Source organism: Tachypleus tridentatus, chromosome 5 (assembly GCF_004210375.1).
Source record: "Tachypleus tridentatus isolate NWPU-2018 chromosome 5, ASM421037v1, whole genome shotgun sequence".
NCBI classification, from domain to species: domain Eukaryota; kingdom Metazoa; phylum Arthropoda; class Merostomata; order Xiphosura; family Limulidae; genus Tachypleus; species Tachypleus tridentatus.
Window position 1 is genome coordinate 25,121,731 of NC_134829.1, and position 19,905 is coordinate 25,141,635.

Here is a 19,905-nt window from a genome sequence, read left to right on the forward strand (position 1 = left end):
TGGCCAAGCGTATTAAGGCGTGCGACTCGTAATCTGAGGGTCGCGGGTTCGCATTCCCGTCGCGCCAAACATGCTCGCTCTTTCAGCCGTGGGGGCGTTATAATGTGACGGTCAATCCCACTATTCGTTGGTAAAAGAGTAGCCCAAGAGTTGACGGTGGGTGGTGATGACTAGCTGCCTTCCCTCTAGTCTTACACTGCTAAATTAGGGACGGCTAACGCAGATAGCCCTTAGCTTTGTGCGAAATTCAAAAAACAAACAAACACTTCAAAAGAAACACCAAATTAAACTAAATTTATCGTGAAATAAAGTCAAACATACTTTGTCTAATTCCTCTGTTTCTTTAAATTCTGAAGATTGTGAATGGTCGTCTTCGCCAGTGCTGAAAGAAGCTTTATTCTGTCTCAAAAAATAAAGAAAATATAGTTTACCCACACCGTTAAGCTAGATAAGGAATTAATTATCATTTATTAAAATATTGAGGTTTGGTATATAAATATCTTAACCTAAGCTTTCGAATTGATAAAGTTGGCAAAACTTAATTTATTAAAACACATTACAAGTTTGTTTACACTTAACCACAAAGCCACATAAAGGGTTATTTGTACTCTGCCCACGACAGGTATCGAAATCCGGTTTCCAGCGTTGTAAGTCCACAGGCATGTCGCTGTTCCACTTGGGGGGGGGGGCACGTTACAAGTAAATAACTAAATAAATAAAAGTCAAGAGGAATGTTGACTTCTTGTTTTCCATTTCACACGTAATAACGTTTAAACTTTAAACCTAACTGGCCTACCTTCAAATGGAATTCAAAAACATTAAACACTTATAGAGTCTTAGGTAATAAGAAACATGAACTTATAAATTAGTTAAGCAACCTGTTATAAAGGAATTAATTGTTATTTTTTCATTTGTTTGTTTTTGGAGCAAAGCTACACAATCTTCGCTCTGTCACCGCGGACAATCAAACCTCGGATTTTAGCGTTGCAAAATTAGAAGATGAAGTAATGAATGTTTTAATATTTATAATATTTTATAAATAACGTATACGTTAAGTACCTATAAGCAAACACTTGCATTCTTCTTACAAAAACATAGTGGTTTTGGACGCTTGACTCGCAATTTAAGAATCGTGAATTCAAATTCCGGTTATCGAATATGCTCGGCCTTTCAGCCATAGATGCGTTATAATTGTCGACCAATTCCACTCTTCGTTAGTAGAATAGTATTCCAAGAGTTGGCGGTGGATGGTATTAACTAGCTGCCTTTTGATTAAGCTTACACTGCTAAGTTAGGGACGGCTAGTTCTCGCATAGCTTTGCGCGAAATTTACGAGCTTACAAAAAGAGTTACTTGACGTAACTATTGGTGTCATTTACACTAGGAGGGGGATTGGGTGACATATGTACGTTTTTACATATTCTGAAGATTGTCCCATTCGTATTTCAACAGTAGTGCTATTGGATTATAAAGTACGTTCTTGCAGTGTACATATAAACCATCCTCTGTCCCTCTGTCTTTTAAAATTCAATTTTACCTCCATGTACATAATGTTATAAAGACGTCAATAAGCCATTTCCTGATGTTATATGTACTATAAAAAGGATTTTGTTGTCATTGTTAAAATTTCACATCAGATTTATATATTTCTTATAAAGATTTAGTGTTGAAGTTTCTCATATGATTTGTCTGATAAGAAAGATCACGTTGCTTTATTTATTCTAGTATGTTTATAATTAAATATTCCTTTAGCTAAACATTTGGAATTTTTTGGTGATAAAAACGATAGTTGTTGAACATAAGGAGCCACCATTTTGTAAATTGGACAAATGTGCATTGTTATTAGTGACTGATTGTGTTAAAACCTAGATCAGGCATAGCTCATATTTTCTTTATCTGGTTTGGTGCTTTGATTCCTATATAAAAAAAATCAGTGAAAATTGCAATTTCACATTACTTACTGTTAAATTCCGGATTTTTTCAAACATACTACTCTTGTTTCGACGTTCTAGCCCAAGTGACGTAGCACAGTCCACTGTATTTTCTCTTTTCGCTGTGCCATTGATTTCAATAGAATCATACTCGCTGTCAAACCATTCGTCACCTGGTAATGAAGACTCGTTACAACTAGATTCTCCATTAGAACTACAGGATGCTTTAGTACAATGGTGTCTGTGCTTACAATTTCTACTAAAGTTTATGGTGTGACAATGTTTGTGTCTGGTACTTAACTGTTTATCACCTATTGGCAATTCAGGAAACGGCATCGGTGTGGCCGATGCTGAAGTACTAATAGCATTAGTCATAACTGTTAGACCTGCTGATGTCAAATCATCCTTTGGTGAGCAGTTTATTGATGAAATAAAGTTTTTGTTGTTGAGATCTAAGGATGAACTTTTATGATGAAGCCCGCTGTCCTCCTTTCCAACATTATCACGTCTGTCTTCTCTGGATAAACTAGCGTTTGTAAGTTTTTCTTGGTTGTAGTCCATAACGTAGCTTCTACCCCCTTCGGACAAACAGAGACCAGAGGATGCTGAAGAACAAGTTGTATTGTATATTGTTTGGTAAGGCTCAGAACCTAGCAACGATTGTGGAGTACCAGAGCTTGATTCTAAGCACTTTCTGCTCGATTGGAGACAATGGAAGGAATTTGGGAACCTTTCTTGGTTATACTGATCTAACTCTGTAGCTTCAAAAGGATGTTCACATAGATGTGGGTCACAACCCTCTGTCAATCCAAAGAATAAAAGAAGTTAGCATTTAACGTTAGACTAATGAAACTTGAATGGGACAACAAAAACTTTCCAACACTGTCTAGGCTAAACAAGAACATGGTGGCCACATTATTTTGTTTCCTATGCAACTTGTTGAAAACGTCTTACCCTACATTGGAAAGCAACATTAATATGTTGATAAATTAATTACATTTCTAACAGATGCGATTCCGACTTAATATATATATATCCATAAAAATTAAATAAATGATAATCTGTCAACCTTAAACATGTTCAGCAAAGCCACGTTTGGTTGTCTATTGTGTCCACCACGGGAAATCGAACCACAGATTTTAACGCTGTAAGCCCTTAGATTTACCGCCGTATCAGGTAAAAATTTAGCTCATTTGAAAAGAAAAGCAAGTTCCTAATAGGTCTTAGACGATTTAAACAAGTATAATTGCTTTCAAAACATTTCTGAAAAACATGTCATGTAACGTTTCTTTACTGTCTTTTGTTTGTTTCTTCCCCGCTGGTACAGTGGTAAGTCTACGGATTTACAACGCTAAATTCAAGGGGTTCGATTCCTCTCGGTGGTCTCAGCAGATAGCCCTCTGTGACCTTGTTATAACGAAACACACATACGCTCTTGTTTGTTTATCTTGAAAGTTCTTTTAGTAAATAATTTAAAAAATGACCCGTACAGTAATGAATCAGATTGCATAAGAACAATATTTTACGCTATAGTTATTTGTTAGTTAGACATTTTCTTTGTAACAAATATTATTCAACTAATATATAAACTACTACTGGAACATAACGCGATTATTTAAGTAAAGTGACATTGTGGGGCATAAATTAAAGGAAAGTTGTTGTTGTTTTGAACTAAGCACAAAGCTACACAATGAGCTATCTGTGCTCTGCCCACCACGGGTATCGAAACCCGATTTTTAGCGTTGTGGCTCCGCAGGCATACCGCTAAGCCACTGGGGGGCTAAAGGAAAATACTACCAAACTTTGCTTTTTCAAAGGCATGTTATTTACTGTGCCCAGTACTCCTAACTATAGAATTTTAAGGATGCTATATTGACCCCCGATTTTAAATTTCCTGAAGAAGTGAAAACTGAGTTGGGCTGACAGAGATTTGAACCTGTACATATTTGGTCAAGTGGACTGGCTTGACTTACTGGTTAACAGGATCCGAAATGTTCTTTTACCTCAAAACACGTTCTGCAGGTTGGAGTTATGAGTAGGCTACACAAATGATGGTTAACTTGCAATAATCAGGCAAATAAGAGAAGCCCAAGAATTGGTGATTATTAATAGCTCCTCCCCGCCAGTCTAGCAGCGTTTTGAGCGGGTAATTCTTTACGTAGCTTTCTAGAAAATGCTTAAAATTTAAAACAAAAGAACGAAGAAATATACTTAGCCGATTTAGCTACTGAAAGTCACAACATTTGTTTATTATTAAGTACAGAATTTTAGTATGATCTCGAGTATGCCAGTCGGACTGAAACTGAGAATCATTTCATTAATTGTTTCTTTACTGTTTTGTTTGTAACGTTACAGCTCTTTATTTGATAAGTTCTGCTTCACAGTTTTACAGAAGCTTTGATGTGATTCTCGTACTTCTTGAAACGTGTTAAACCAATAAACGTATTCTGTTCTTACTTATTTGTTTAAAGTAAAGGTACGTATTTGATTTCTGTCTAAGAAAGGGAAGTGAATCCTGGTTTTACATTGCAAGTTCTAAAATACAGGTTTAGTAATTTAGTGTGTAAATAAATATATTATAGGTAATCCAAACTATTAAAATTAGCAGGAAATATCTGTTTAAACATACTTCTTTCCAAATAGGTGAATACCTTTTTTCAGAGCGGTGAAATTTGGCTATATTTATAAATTAATGCATCATAAACAACAGCGAAAAGATTATTTTAATAAAAAGTGTTCTAAGCGTACTGGCAGTAATTACTTACCAAAATAAAATATTGCTGTAGGTTTTACAGATTCTATCCTATCGTTGTGGGTTGGAAACCTCACTCCTTTTCCGAGATCAGTAAAAATCTAAAAATATTAAAATCTTCTATTATATATATAATATTTATTCTAGAAATAATTACCGAATTTGAGTAACAAAACATTATATACAAACTGAACAAAAAAAAAACAATATTTACGATGCAATAACACTGCGAAAGAAAATAATGAATCTTTCACTCTTAAAATGACAATAATGATATAGTAAGTTATGTTAAAATATTAAAATAATAGAATGTTATGGTTCATGTAACACTATCCCTAACTGAAGAAACCAGCATTCGATGGCGAGTGCAACATGTGTTCTCCACGCAATCCTAACATGACCAGTTTCGACACCAGAAAAATCGTGAAGAACATAAAATAATCGAAAACTGTTCATATTACTGCTTGGGACCTGCAAGAAGGTATCTTAGTACCAGGGGCGTAGATCTTTGGGGGGATGGGGGTATACATCCCCCCTTCATTTTAGGTGGGGGTATGGTGCATGAATGGATTAACGAGATTCCCACTGTCCCTATCTACTATCTAGCGAAACCACAGCCAAGGGCAAAAAAACAAAGCCAACACTTTGACAAAGCGTACCTATGTATTACATTCTAGGTAAATTGGTTAAAATATGGCAAAAAAACAAAGCCAACATTCCTTAAGTTATGTTTTGAGTGACCTTCTTACTCACTAAAATGACCAAAAACAGCAACATTCCACCTTTTAGTATGTATATGTATGGGACATGTAAAGAAAAGTATTTTTGTACAGAATCCTGTGTAAATTGGCTGAAATACGGCAGAGTAATAGTCGAAACCCCTAAACTTTTTTTGTTAGTTCTGATCAACCTATAAACACTCAGTATGAACAAATTCAACTTTTTGTGTAGGTTAAGGTGTTAGGAACATCAGTACTTATATTTGTGACAATTTTGATCTTGACTGCTGTGAATATGATCACACAGGTGCCCAAAATGTACATTCTTGGGTGGTTTTTACCTTTGACCATATAAGACTCTTAAAAAGACTTAAATAAAAAAATGGAACAGTTATCCAGATATACTGGACCAAGGTATAATCCTGTCAAATTTATGTCAATACTCTGATAAATGAAAGAATGATAGTCGATTGGAAGAAGCAGACACAACATAAAACAGCATGTCTCTATGTGGAGACATAATGAAGCCAAAATGACAAAACGTTGGATCTAATAACAGGTCTTTAATCAAAAGGCAAAAATAATATTTCTTATCGTCTTAAATATAATATTCATAGCAATAAAAATCTAAAAGTTCTGGAGCAATGGCTAAAAGAATTAACAATAAAACAATACTAATAATAAAGTTTACCAATTGAACATTAATTGGTAACAAATGCGTTCAGAAGAGAATAAAATATATAATATATAGAACTAACGCATTACCGTTAAGACTAAAAGTACAGATTGTGTACCTTTGTGCTCAACTACAAGCAAACAAACAAACAATGTGATTTATAATATAAAACTGGCACATCACTGGTTAAGAATAAGAACAATAATATAACGGTTATAGTACAAACTAATATCGTTTCAAATACAGAACTGGCACATCACTGATTAATAATAACAATAACACTATATAACAAAATTTTTACTTCTTCTTGTTCCTGGGCAGAAGTTATTATTTCCCAATTGCTTATGCCTAAAGTAAATGGAAAAGACCTATTTTCTCTTCAAACTTTGCTTTTGTGACCTGGATAATGAAATTTTCAAATTTACCCATTTTCCAGAACATTCCAGGTAAATTCAGTGTTAAGTAGCTGATAGAGAATTTTCTCTAACTTACAAAAATTTTCAAGAACTTTCTAGAATGTTGTAGAACTTTCTCCTGGCTCATTCGGTGCACCTCAAAGAAGAATACAACAGAGTCAAGATCTTGCTAGAAGCCTTGAAGTATGATGAGTATGGCTGGGAGGTTATCGGAGACTTCAAAATGGTGACATTCCTGATGGGTCTCCAAGGAGGCTTTACCAAGTTTTTCTGTTATCTTTGCCTTTGGGACAGCAGGGACACCGCAATACACTATAACAGGAAGCACTGGCCACAATGGACCGAGTTCTCTGTGGGGAGGCACAATGTTAAGTGTAAGCCACTAGTGGACCTCCAGAAGGTGTTCTTCTCACCATTTGCACATAAAACTGGGTCTTATGAAACAATTTGTCATAGCTCTTGATAAAGAGTCTGTAGCCTTCAAGTACCTTCAAGACTTCTTCCCTAAGCTGTCTGAGGCAAAGGTCAAAGCTGGTGTCTTCGTTGGATCACAAATAAAGAAGATCCTGAAGTGCACAAAATTTCCCAAGCAGCTCAGTTGGAAAGAAAAAAAAAGCTTGAGGCAGCTCTATCGCAGTGGTTCGGGACTTCTTGGACAATCACAAGGCCTAAAATTATGTGGAACTGGTTGAGGCTCTGGTGAAGAACTACGGCAAAATAGGATGCAGAATGTCCCTGAAAGTCCATATCCTTAACGCTCATCTTGCTAAATTCAAGGAGTTCATGGGAGCATACTCAGAGGAGCAAGGCTAGTGCTTCCACCAAGATATACTGGACTTTGAACGCCGCTACCAAGGAGCGTATAACGAAAACATGATGGGAGACTATATTTGGAGGCTGATACGTGAAAGTGATTTACATTACAGTCGCAAATCTCGAAAAACTACTCACTTCTAAACATTTTTGTTTAACTTTAGTATAAATACATGTAAATCTTGATTCATATGTTGTTTTATTCAGACCTTATATAAGTGAAAATGTGCAAATTTGCCTGTTTTTACATAGAAAATAGGTTAGTTTTTAAATTTCAATATTCAGGTCACAAAAACAAAGTTTGAAGGGAATAATGGCCATTTTCTGTACTTTTACAACATAAGCAATTAAGAAATAACACATAACATTCAGGAACAAGATTTGTGTTACATAGTGTAACACATCGGTTATAGTGCAACCTAATATCGTTTCAAATATAGAACTAGTACATTACTGGTTAAGAATAACAACAATAATATAACGGTTATACTACAAACTAATATCATTTCAAATATAGAACTAGCACATCACTGGTTAAGAATAACAACAATAATATAACGGTTATACTAGAATTTAATATACTTTAAAATATAGAACTGGCACATCACTGATTAAGAATAACAGCAATAATATAACGGTTATACTACAAACTAATATACTTTAAAATATAGAACTGGCACATCACTGGTTAAGAATAACAACAATAATATAACGGTTATACTACAAACTAATATCGTTTCAAATATAGAACTGGCACATCACTGGTTAAGAATAAGAACAATAATACATCGTTTATTGTACAAACTAATATAGTTTAAAATATAGAACTGGCACATCACTGGTTAAGAATAACAACAATAATACATCGTTTATTGCACAAACTAATATAGTTTAAAATATAGAACTGGCACATCACTGGTTAAGAATAACAACAATAATACATCGTTTATTGTACAAACTAATATAGTTTAAAATATAGAATCAACATATCATTAGTTAAGAGAAACAACAATAATAGAATTAATCACTTATAACTGGAATTTATGTCGATTAGCGTCTTGAACGAATGGAATGTTTATATGAAAAGAAGAAATTGTAATATGTAAATTAAGTTTTCATTTAAGATTAAAACAAGTAATTTTATTATTAAAGTTTAGTTTCCATTCTTTAAAAAATAATTACGTTTCGCTGTGTTTATTTAGTATCATCAGGTGCTTACAACTGATTAAAGAAACGAAACTCGTGTTTGGCTTGCTTTTACTTTGTTTCTTAGCGACTTAATATCATTGTTGATGTTACAATATTTGTAAAAAATGTTAGATCGTTGCATTTAAAGAAGACTGGCTATCATGTAGTAATACAGGAAAAGTAGATTTCCTTGTCGTTATGAATATTATAAATTCATTACATTTAAAACCCAAACACTATTCAACTAAACAAATTAATCCTTTAAAACAAACATCTGTTCTAACTAGTTATCTTGTGTTTGGTAGTCCCTATGTCTATGAATTTGCAATATTATACAGAGATATTAAGTCAACATCGTTTAAAAAACATTGATTGATAGTATAAACAATTTATGACAAGAAGAATATATACATTACGTTCGATAAATAATTTCAACTAAACACACGTTTTCTTATGTTCTTACCTCAGTATGGTAAAGCTTCCAGATACGTATATCTATATATATATATACTACACACGGTATTTCTTAACGCTGTAAAGCATTAATAACTACGAGTATCAGATATTTTATGATGAACAGACTTTGTACAAAGTTTACATGTAGATCGTACTGAACGAAGAGCAAGCTTTCATCTTCAAAACGAAAATGTTCCAATAAGCAAGCAGGAAAGGGATGGTTGTCGCTTATGGCACAAACATGACAGAGAAGAAATTAATGTTAAGTCATTGAATGAGATTAATGAGTCATCGTGACACCCTCGTGCACGTACAGAGTTACATACCTGCTTGTTATTACCGTTCACTTGAAAGACATTATCACAGAATATTCATGATGTCAGAAAAGCGCTAAGGTCGAGAAATCTTGACACAAAACAATAAAAAACCATATAACCCAAGCTAGAAACCAGTTCCTCTCTGAAGAAGGAAATTCCACCTCTCGAAAACGGCTCAATTCATGTTTTTTATCATTTTATTATTAGAGAATATAGGTTTTCAAGTAATCGCCAAATTTCTTTTCACTCTGAAAATAATACTTAAAAAATCTTTCTTAGTGAACTATAGAAACAAAAGTGGTGTTTGTTACTGCATAGAAAATATAGTATAGACACTACACGCGTTTGTGTCTTGGGCTCAGTCAACAACTTTTTATCAATAACTGTAACAGGAAATTCAAGCTGTATGGTGTCTCATGCACATTAGGCCAAAGAAACAAACCAAAACTATCAACAAATAACTTTATATTTTAGTAGTAAAACAATAAAAAGAAATAAATGTAGTATTCTACCTCCAAACATAAATTTGTTTCCATGAAAACAGCTTGTTACAAAATTACTGAAAATTGACTCATCACTTATTAATTAGTTAGCCTTTAAATAAATCTAACGTACTAAACGCATTGAAAAATCGTTGTTTATATATAGTGTCATGCAATAAAGAGAAAGGGCTTTCAGAATTTTGTTGCTCATACAAGTTGGAATCTCTGTTTAACACAAGCTCAGCTCTAAACGCCAATGTTACCTTCAGTCGTTAACATAATTCTCATATCATTTTATTTTTTTCCCACATATTTCGGTTACAGCTACGTCATTCAACTGTATTATTACTATGAAAGTGCATTTGTTTAAACTGCGCATGCGTAAAGGCCTAGAACGTGTTTTCTACATTATTTTGACTAGTCATTAAGCAAAAAAAAAAAAAATACTCTGATTAAAGTCCACTAAATGACGAAGCAATTCTCAGTTTAAAATAGAAATATCGTTACAAAGTGGTCGCTTTCCAAGTGGGTTTTGAACCTGCATGATCTGGTGGTTAGGGTACTCGACTCGTTATCAGAAGGTCGCGAGATCAAACTCGCCCTTTAGGCCAAGTGGATGTTTTAATGCGATGGTTAATTCAGTATTTCATTATAAATAGTAGCCTAGGAGTTGAAGGCTGGTTGCTTTTCATATGTTAAGCATATCAGATAGCTTTAGGCGAAATCCAACAACAACAAAAAAAGAACCAAGTGGATTTTTAGTTTTCGAGTTATATTTCGCAAATGAAATACTACACTCATAAAATTATCTCAAACCTAGTAAGGGCGTTATGCAAATGGCGTGCTTAACTGTTGTAAAAGAACAAACTCTGTCATGGATGTTACGCAAATGACATACGTGCCACATTTCGTAAAACTAGCTCAAACCATGCCAGAGACGTTATACAAATGAAATATTAGACCTATTTTATCAAGATAAACCAAACCCTCTTTGTGAAGTGATTTATTCATACTAAGTAGTTTGATGTAAGTGTCAGTTTGGAATAGTTTGTATTAACTAGTTTCTTAGGAGCGTTATCAGTGGATTTGTAGTAACGGTAAGTGTAAATTTGGAATATTTTTACTAACTAGTTTTAAAAGCGTAATGAGTGGACTTGTGGTGATGGTAGATGCTAATCTGAAATACTGTATATTAAACCGCTTTGTTATGAATGGACTTTTGATATTGGTAAGTGTTAAACCAAGTTTAAGTATGTGATAATCCTGTAATACTTAAGTTGAAGATGAAAAGGTTGTTGTTGTTTTTTCGGGGTCACTTGAGTAAATATAATGACCTAGTTGGTATTTTTGAAATTTGGAAAGGAATCTCATTTCAAGCCTGTCAATCCATCTATTATTCTGCTTGAGCATAATGTATAATTTATGATACACAAACAAATATATAAAATGTGTATGTGTATAACTGATATTTTATAGGGCCCGATAGCTTAGGTCTTACAACTTAATTTTTTTTTAATAAATAGTGCCACTAACTGGCTTGAAACAATTACTACTTGACAACGTAGTGAAATGTTTAGAATTAATAGGTTTTTTTAAAATTCTGAATGAACAGTTTTATTCTCGTTTCCAAACCCAATTTATATAAAATACGAAACATTCTTCTTTATAAGATTATCGTTCCGAAAATATATTTTTGTTATAAGTTCAGGTGTTTCTGTCTAGAGAATGAATAAGCAAGATCCGTTTCCAGGTGTCTTCTACAAATAAACATACCATAGGTTATAACTCATGCGCACCTTCTGTGCTGTTTATTACCGCACTTACTGATAGAGTGTAACATTGTTAACTACAGAAGACAGTTTTATAATGTTAGGGAGCGATGAAATGGCAACACTTGAGGAGTTGTGAATTTGGTAATTGTAACACAAAGGTCAATTGCAAAAGGTGACCATTAGTCTGTTATTCTCTCTTCATTTGTAAGTTCATTCTTATGCTATTCTTTAACATGTGAGTCTGCATGTGTGTGTTTATAACAACACCATATTGGGATATCTGCTGTGTCGTCCGAGGGAAATCGAACCTTTGAGTTTAGCGTTTACGTCTGTAAGGCTTCCCAGTGGCCTAGTGGCAACTCTGTAGGCTCATAACGCTAAAAGACGGATTTCGATGCCCGCGGCAAGCGCAACAGAGATAGTCAATAGTGTAGTTTTGTGCTTAATAACAAATATATATTTTTTAAATAATACCTGGATAAACATGCTCGCCCTTTCATCCGTGGGGGCGTTATAATGTTACGGCCGATCCCGCTATTCGTAGGTGAAAGAGTAACCCAAGAGTTGGCGGTGGGTGGTGATAACAAGCTGCCTTCCATCTAGTCTACTGCTAAATTAGGGACATCTAGCGCAGATAGCCCTTGAGTAGCTTTGCGCGAGATTCAAATCAAGCAAACAAACAAGCTGGATAAACTGTATCCACAGTCTCACAGACATAATAGTTAAAATCATATTGAAAAACATACACAAATTCTTGCCGCAAATTTTAACCTCCATCATAAACTCTACTAAACATGGATACCTTCACAGTTCTACACATCAATATCCAGGGTGCTCTTGCTTCCAAGAAACATGAGATTGAAGATACAACAAACTCCATAAAACCTGATGTAACTATAATTAGTGAAACTCTCCTATATAACTACCATAGATTCAAATTAAACGGCTACTCCATTATTAGACATGACAGGAAGGATAATAGAGATCCAAACAGAGGTATTTTATTATTGTATAAGACTGAACTTATAGTTCAGGAACTTAGTATCCCATCCAGTAATGAATCAATAATTATTAATGTAAAAAATCATACAGACGTTACTGTGGCGGACATCTACTGCTCGCCTAGTACAGTGTTAGATGTAAATCTATTGAATATATTGTATAATAGCAATTGTAATCTTATTATTATCGGCGACCTAAACAGTAAACATATAGCATTCAACTGTCGTAGTACAAACGCAAATGGCAATTTACTTTTTCAATTTTTGGATGAATCAAACATGACTTTATTAAACGATGCAACACCGACACATATCTCGTACGCACACGGCACCAGTGAAATACTGGACCTATGCCTGTGTTCATCAAATATGAGTCGCAAATTCGTAAATTTTCATGTTGGTCACGATTTGGATAGTGACCACCTCCCAGTTTGGTGTATCTTCAATCTCACCCCCCACTTAAATAAAATCATAGTTAAAGACCAACTGAACTACAACAAAGCTAATTGGCCAGTTTTCCAAACTATATTAAATGAAACCTTACCTCCCGAAGTACTACATATTGCCGCGGACGCATCAGATATAGATGCATACTGTCATATCATCTCTGAGTGTCTAAAACATGCAGCCAACAGCTCGATACCGAAACAAAAACACTTCACAACAACTCATTCATGGCAACCACATAAAGATATAATACACTTAATTAAAAACAGACGTATACTCTGCAGACAGTACATTCAAAATCGCAACCCCACACTTAAAACTCAGATAAACACAATAAGGAATAAAATACGAAACTTAATCAGACAACAGAAACAAGAAAACTGGGACACCTTCTGTTCCTATCTAAATCACAAAACTGATCCTTAACAATTCTGGACACACTTGAAAAGATTTACAAACACAGGAACAACAAACACAGTATATCCACCACTGGAACTGGATGGAGAAACAGCATACACTAACACAGAAAAAGCCGAGATATTTAAAAAACACCTAGAAAACACGTTCAAGACACATCATGAACCAGACATGAACAGATACTTTTATAATACTGTCACAAACTTTATTGATCAAAACAGAAGCATTTTTACACCTAAATTTCCAGTCAACACTATTACTCACCAAGAAAAAACAAAAGACTGGAGCACTCATCAACTGATAAAACATATCACTGTAACAGAAGCCGTAACTGCTATTAACAACACAAAAAACAAAGGCCCTGGAGAAGATGGTATTCAAGCTATCCTCCTAAAACAAGGCACTCAGAGATTATATGAACACCTAACAGCGTTATTTAATCTCTCACTATCAGCTGGATATATCCCCGTTTCTTGGAAGGAAGTAATAATATTAATGTTCCAGAAAGAAGGAAAGCCAGCGAATAAACCAAACAACTACCGCCCGATTAGCTTAACCAGTTGTATTGGCAAAGTATTAGAGAGGATAATTAGTAATCGTCTGTCAGTTTACTTAGAAGAAAATTCAAAATTACCAGAAATTCAAAACGGATTTCGAAAAAACCGCCAAACTACAGACCACCTGATTCGACTTATAGAATCAATTACCGACAGCTTCAACAAAAAAGAATGCACTGTAGCTTGCTTTCTCGACATTGAGAAAGCATTTGACATAGTGTGGCATAATGGATTACGTCATAGATTACTTGAAATGGCATTACCCCAGGAAACTATTCGCTGGCTGTCCAACTTCCTGGATAACAGAATGGGTAAAGTAAATGTAAATGGGGCCCACTCAGGGTCCTTTTCACCCGAAGCAGGAGTCCCGCAGGGAGGGGTTGTTAGCACTATATTATTTATCATGTACGTGAGTAATATGCCTCTGTCGGACCTAAATTTAGGTTATGCATCACAGTTCGCTGACGATGTAGCAGTCTGGAAAAGTGCTTCCACTCCGTCAATAGCAGCAACGAACCTACAACCAGTCCTAAATAACATCGAAGAATACTGCCAGAAATATAGAATCAAAATCAATATTCCAAAAACCCAAGTCATATTATTCAGCAGACTGAATAAGCTAAAAAAAGATCCACCAAAACTCTATATGAATGGATCACTTTTACTGACTGCTACTTCTGCTAAATTTCTAGGTCTAACCTATGATTCAAAATTAACGTGGTTACCACATATTAAAAATGTACTGTTACGAATCTGGAAAAGAGCAAACTATGCAAGAAGTCTTTCAGGTAAAATCCAAGGAACATCACCAGACAACATACTTAAAATCTACAAAACGTACATTAGACCAACAATAGAATATGCATCACCAGCCTGGATTAACATAGCACCCACACATGTACAGAAACTTCAACGTATACAAAATTCAGTACTAACTTCAGCATATAAAGTACCACGTAGCACCTCAACCACATTCATGCACAAGTATGCAAACATAGATACAATATCTGAAAGACTCTTGCATAATTCTCTAAAATATTTCAATAAGAATTGGCATAAAAATGACTTAATATGTGATCTCGACAGATATCACGTACATGATGTAAATGGTCCTAAATACCTCTCCCCTTTTAACATATATTTAAGAAATGTAACACAAGCTGGCCACTATGCACTAGACACTTAGTCCTTGTTTCTTTTTATTATTTTTATAATTATTATTTTCTTTTTTAATCATTTTTTTCTTCTCTTTTTGAATTATTATTCAAGTATTGAATAATAATAATAATTATTACTTTCTTTTTTGTGTGTGTGTGTTACTACAAGTAGTAGTAGCATTCTCTCTATCGAGAAAAAGGAGAAAAATACAAAATATATATATATATATATATGAAAATACAAAAAAAAATAAAAAAAAATAAAAAATGAAAAAAAAACACAAGAGAAATAATAAAAGGAAAAAAAAACAAACAAACTTCTTGTTCGTCCATGCATGGACTGAGCCCTGAAATGGGCCTGAGTATGATGTTATACTTTTACTCTGGCCCAAAGCTTAAAAAAAACAAAAAAAAACACCCTAAAGACAGACGCTATAATCGTTCGGGAGGGAGGAAGAGGTCAAATGTACCTGACCCTCCTGGGTATTTAACAACATCAATACCCAAATACCGACACAGTGAACTTGGATAAACTGTATACAAATTATACGGTATTTAGTAATAATCGGATAAACTGCATGGAAATCCGTGCAGTTTTTCATAATAGTTGGATAAAGTGTTTAAAAATATATACGGTTTTTGATAATGGTTGAGTACAATATATAAACTTTTGTACGATTCTTAATAATAGTTCAATAAAATGTATAAACATATGAATAGTTTTTAATAATACTCTGTAAACTGTATAAAAATACGAACAGTTTTTTATAATAGTTGGATAAAGTGTATGAAAACATACACAGTTTTTAATAATCTAATAAAAAACACTTTAATGTGAAAAAAGGTGTGAATAAAGATTGAACATGCGATTTAAAAGCATTAAAACAAAATTGGCGGTAAAGGTAGTAGCTGGCCTGGCATGGTATGGCCAGGTGGTTAAAGCACTCAACTCGTAATCTGAGGGTCGCGGATTCGAATCCCGATCACATCAAACATGTTCGCCCTTTCAGCCGTGGGAATGTTATAATGTGACAATCAATCCTACTATTCGTTGGTAAAAGAGTAACCAAAGAGTTGGCGGTGAGTAGTGATGACCAGCTACCTTCCCTCTAGTCTTACGCTGCTAAATTAGAGACGGTTAGCGTTGAAAGCCCTCGTGTAGCTTTGTACGAAATTCTTAAAACAAACTGGTAACCACACAGCATTGATAATACTTTTGCAACAACTATTCGTTCATTACTTAGCTGGACAGTGTTTGTTCCTCAACTTCGGGCACGATGATTGGCAAAACAAAATACGTGGCCTTGCTAACTAATGAGTATTTGATGCTATCAGTGTAGCTACAAGTTTGACCGCCAATTTTGATTTCATTCTGTTAAATCGCATGTTCAGTCCCTTTTAGCCGCACCTTTTTTTTCACACTTAATGAGTCATGATCAGATATCATGACGTTTTGTCAATACACACTAAAAAACTACGGAAACTAAAAAGTGACATTCGTTAGTAACCAACGTTAGTTTTAAGATTGTAACCCTATTTTTGTAACAGACCTATAATTTACAGACCGACCAGATTCTTTAAAACATATGTTGGTAGTTTCACTCTCTAAACTGGTGCTAATAACTTCCAAATAAGTGCCATAATAGAAACTAGATTAACAGTTTATTTTCATCATCCCACGGTACAGCCGTATCAAGCATGATTATTCATGCTAATTGCTTAAGCTATATATCACGTGACACTAAACGCTCTTTAATTATGAAAATTTCATAAAATTTAGCAAATGTATGCAGAAAAATTGACAATGAATAATCAGTAATAACCAGTATGATTCTTTTGAAAACTAGAGTTGGAAACTGCTAACCTAGTTTCCTTGGCCTAATCAGTACTTGCGTATCTGCACGTGTTTTCACCCTGTAGTTTGTTACTGTGAGTTAGCCGCCTTTAATCCGAATGACAAGAACTAAAACCGGTCGACCTTTACTGTCAGGTGAAGCTTCAGTAAAAATATCAAACCAATAGTTGATCATGTAACTTTTAGCGTCGGTGTACGCAATCATTTTGGTCAAAATTACAAAAATGTTTTGTCGAATACCTTTCCTCGTGCGATTTATACTTAGATAAAATTTGACACCTAATTGTAGGTTGTAAAGATCTATCAGTCAAGCAAATTAAAAAAACAACATAAAATTTAAGTATGTTATTCTATCAAATATAGTTTCTCTACTTTTGGCACGAAGAAAAAAATCTATTCAAATAAAAACATTCTGTCTCATGTATTACTTAATAGGTTGGCTTTAAATCTCTAAAGGTAAGGGTTCAGTAGATAACGCCCCCACTAATTTCATACACAAATATTAAAATATACCAACCATAGCAGGTAGACTCCTACATAGTACAATGACGTATTTTGATAAAAATTGGATGAAAAATTGAATTATTATGCGAACTAGACATGTACTTCATACACGATGAAGATAGTCCTAAACACCTCTCCCCGATCAATATATATTTTAAACACAAAAATAAATAAGTGGAAAAAAAAAAAATAACAATAAATATAGAGAGAGTGGGAGAAGAGACCACCATCAAACTAGACTTCCTATTGATGGAGCAAATAACATTTATAAATATATGAAACCAGTACATGGACATTGCCCTGAAAAGGGCCGGAGAAATTCAGCCCACTCTGGCCCTAAAGCAGTAATCACACCAACCAACACTGCATGACCATATAAGTAAAGGAAGGAGGAAGAGGTCAAAGAGCACCTGACCCTCCAGGGTACATATGATTACCCAAATCCCGAGAGATTTAACCTTAAGTCGCAGTTTTGAATACAACTTCGATTCACATGTTTGGTGACATACATGTCTGCAGCCAATGGCCTAATCTTAATCTCTTGTTTAGATTGCAAAAATAAAAAATCACGCATATTTCGTAATCACTATAGAACACACGAAGAGTTGTTATAGATACAAGGCCCAATAGTGTCGTACTGTTTATCAGAAAGCAGGTTTACAACAACAATAATATGAACTACATATCCACCTTTTTACCATAACATATTTTACTCTGACTAAAACTTAACCGATGCAAAATTATATTGAATTAAACTCCTCAATAGATTTATTAGTATTATTCATTCTGTTATATTTCGCCAAGGTTACTCGAAAACTATCAGCGCTAACTGTCCCAAATTTTGAAATGATAAACTAGAAGGAAAACAAATACTTAATACAAACCATTGCAAACGCTTGAACTGTTCTTTACGAACAGAAAATGTGATTTACTGTTACATTATAATGTATTTTTGGCTAAAAGAGCGAACATGTTCGACGACGGGTTTCAATCCCTCGGCCTGCAAGCTCAAGCACCGTAACCACCAAGCTTAAATCATCATGTATTTCATGTGAATTACAGCTGTTTGTCGTAGTCTACAATACGACAAACGTTACGTGTAGGTACTGATAGACATCTAAAGTCTACCAAGCAGATGCAAGTTACTTCAGTTGTTATTCAGTTCCTGGAAAAAATAAGGATATATTCCATATATCCTATGGAAAAACGTTACTAACACACTAAAGAGATATAACACACCTTTTACACTTCTTCTCGCACATACTAAGCATGGATTTATTTTTATTTTAATGATTCAACAAACAGGTTGTAAGAGCCTAGTCAAAACATGACAGGACGAAGTTTGTAAAAAACGAATAAAGTAAAATATTTTTTTACTCATCATGTCAGTTTATATGAAATTATCTGTTCCTAAAACTTGTAGGTAATAAAACAGAGGGTCGCTTTATCAGTGTTACTCTGCCCGACATAACAGGAACACAAATTTTAACAACATTCCAGTTAACGTTCGTTTGTTTTGAATTTCGCGCAAAGCTACACGAGAGTTATCTGCGCTAGCTGTCCGTAATTTAGCGGTGTAAGACTGGAGGGAAGGCAGCTAGTCATCACACCCACCGCCAACTCTTGGGCTACTTTTTTACCAACGAATAGTGGGGTTGACCGTAACATAATAACCCCTCACACACAGATGAAAGGGCGAGTGTTTGGTGTGACGGGGATTCGAACCCGCGACTCTCAGATTACGAGTCGAGTGCCTTAACCACCTGGCCATGCCGGACCGTTACATTTGTTTCATTTGACCTATGTGGAATTATTAAGACAGTTTAGTAGAAATGAATTGTTTTACTTTTCATTGAATGAATGACATCGAACTTATCTATTGATTAATGAAGCAGTGTTTAAATAATGAAACACTTTATCTACTTCGTAGAATCAAACCGGTTTCTTAATTTAAGTCATTATGCACTGATGTTTAATTATTCATAACATTTTACAATTGGAAACTCATGAAAAAGTGGTTTTGTGACACTTTCCAAGTTGGGGAACAAGAAATTGATCAAGTAACGTTAGAAGAAACGTCCATGGATATCACAACTACACAGCTTCTATCATAACTACGCAGCTCCTATCATAACTACACAGATCCTATCATAACTACGCAGCTCCTATCATAACTACACAGCTCCTATCATAACTACACAGCTCCTATCACAACTACACAGATCCTATCATAACTACACAGCTCCTATCATAACTACACAGATCCTATCATAACTACACAGCTCCTATCACAACTACACAGATCCTATCATAACTACACAGCTTCTATCATAACTACACAGCTTCTATCATAACTACACAGCTCCTATCATAACTACACAGCTTCTATCATAACTACACAGCTTCTATCACAACTACGCAGCTCTTATCATAACTACACAGCTC

At 34.6% G+C, this 19,905-nt stretch overlaps 1 protein-coding gene and 1 long non-coding RNA gene across 4 annotated transcripts in view; one reads left to right on the top strand and one right to left on the bottom strand.

Moving 5' to 3' along the window:
- LOC143250745 (uncharacterized) overlaps positions 1-19,905 on the bottom strand; it is a 130,488-nt gene that overhangs the window by 19,698 nt on the left and 90,885 nt on the right. For all 3 annotated transcript variants that reach the window (XM_076501701.1, XM_076501700.1, XM_076501702.1), the window contains exons 2-4: positions 4,697-4,784; positions 1,962-2,731; positions 322-399 (exon numbers count right to left, since the gene is read on the bottom strand). In XM_076501701.1, the coding sequence (XP_076357816.1) occupies positions 322-399; positions 1,962-2,731; positions 4,697-4,784 (936 nt within the window). The remainder of the gene's footprint in view (positions 1-321; positions 400-1,961; positions 2,732-4,696; positions 4,785-19,905) is intronic.
- LOC143250748 (uncharacterized) overlaps positions 10,239-19,905 on the top strand; it is an 83,721-nt gene continuing 74,054 nt past the window's right edge. Inside the window, exon 1 of the long non-coding RNA XR_013028355.1 lies at positions 10,239-10,847. This is a non-coding gene — a long non-coding RNA (uncharacterized LOC143250748). The remainder of the gene's footprint in view (positions 10,848-19,905) is intronic.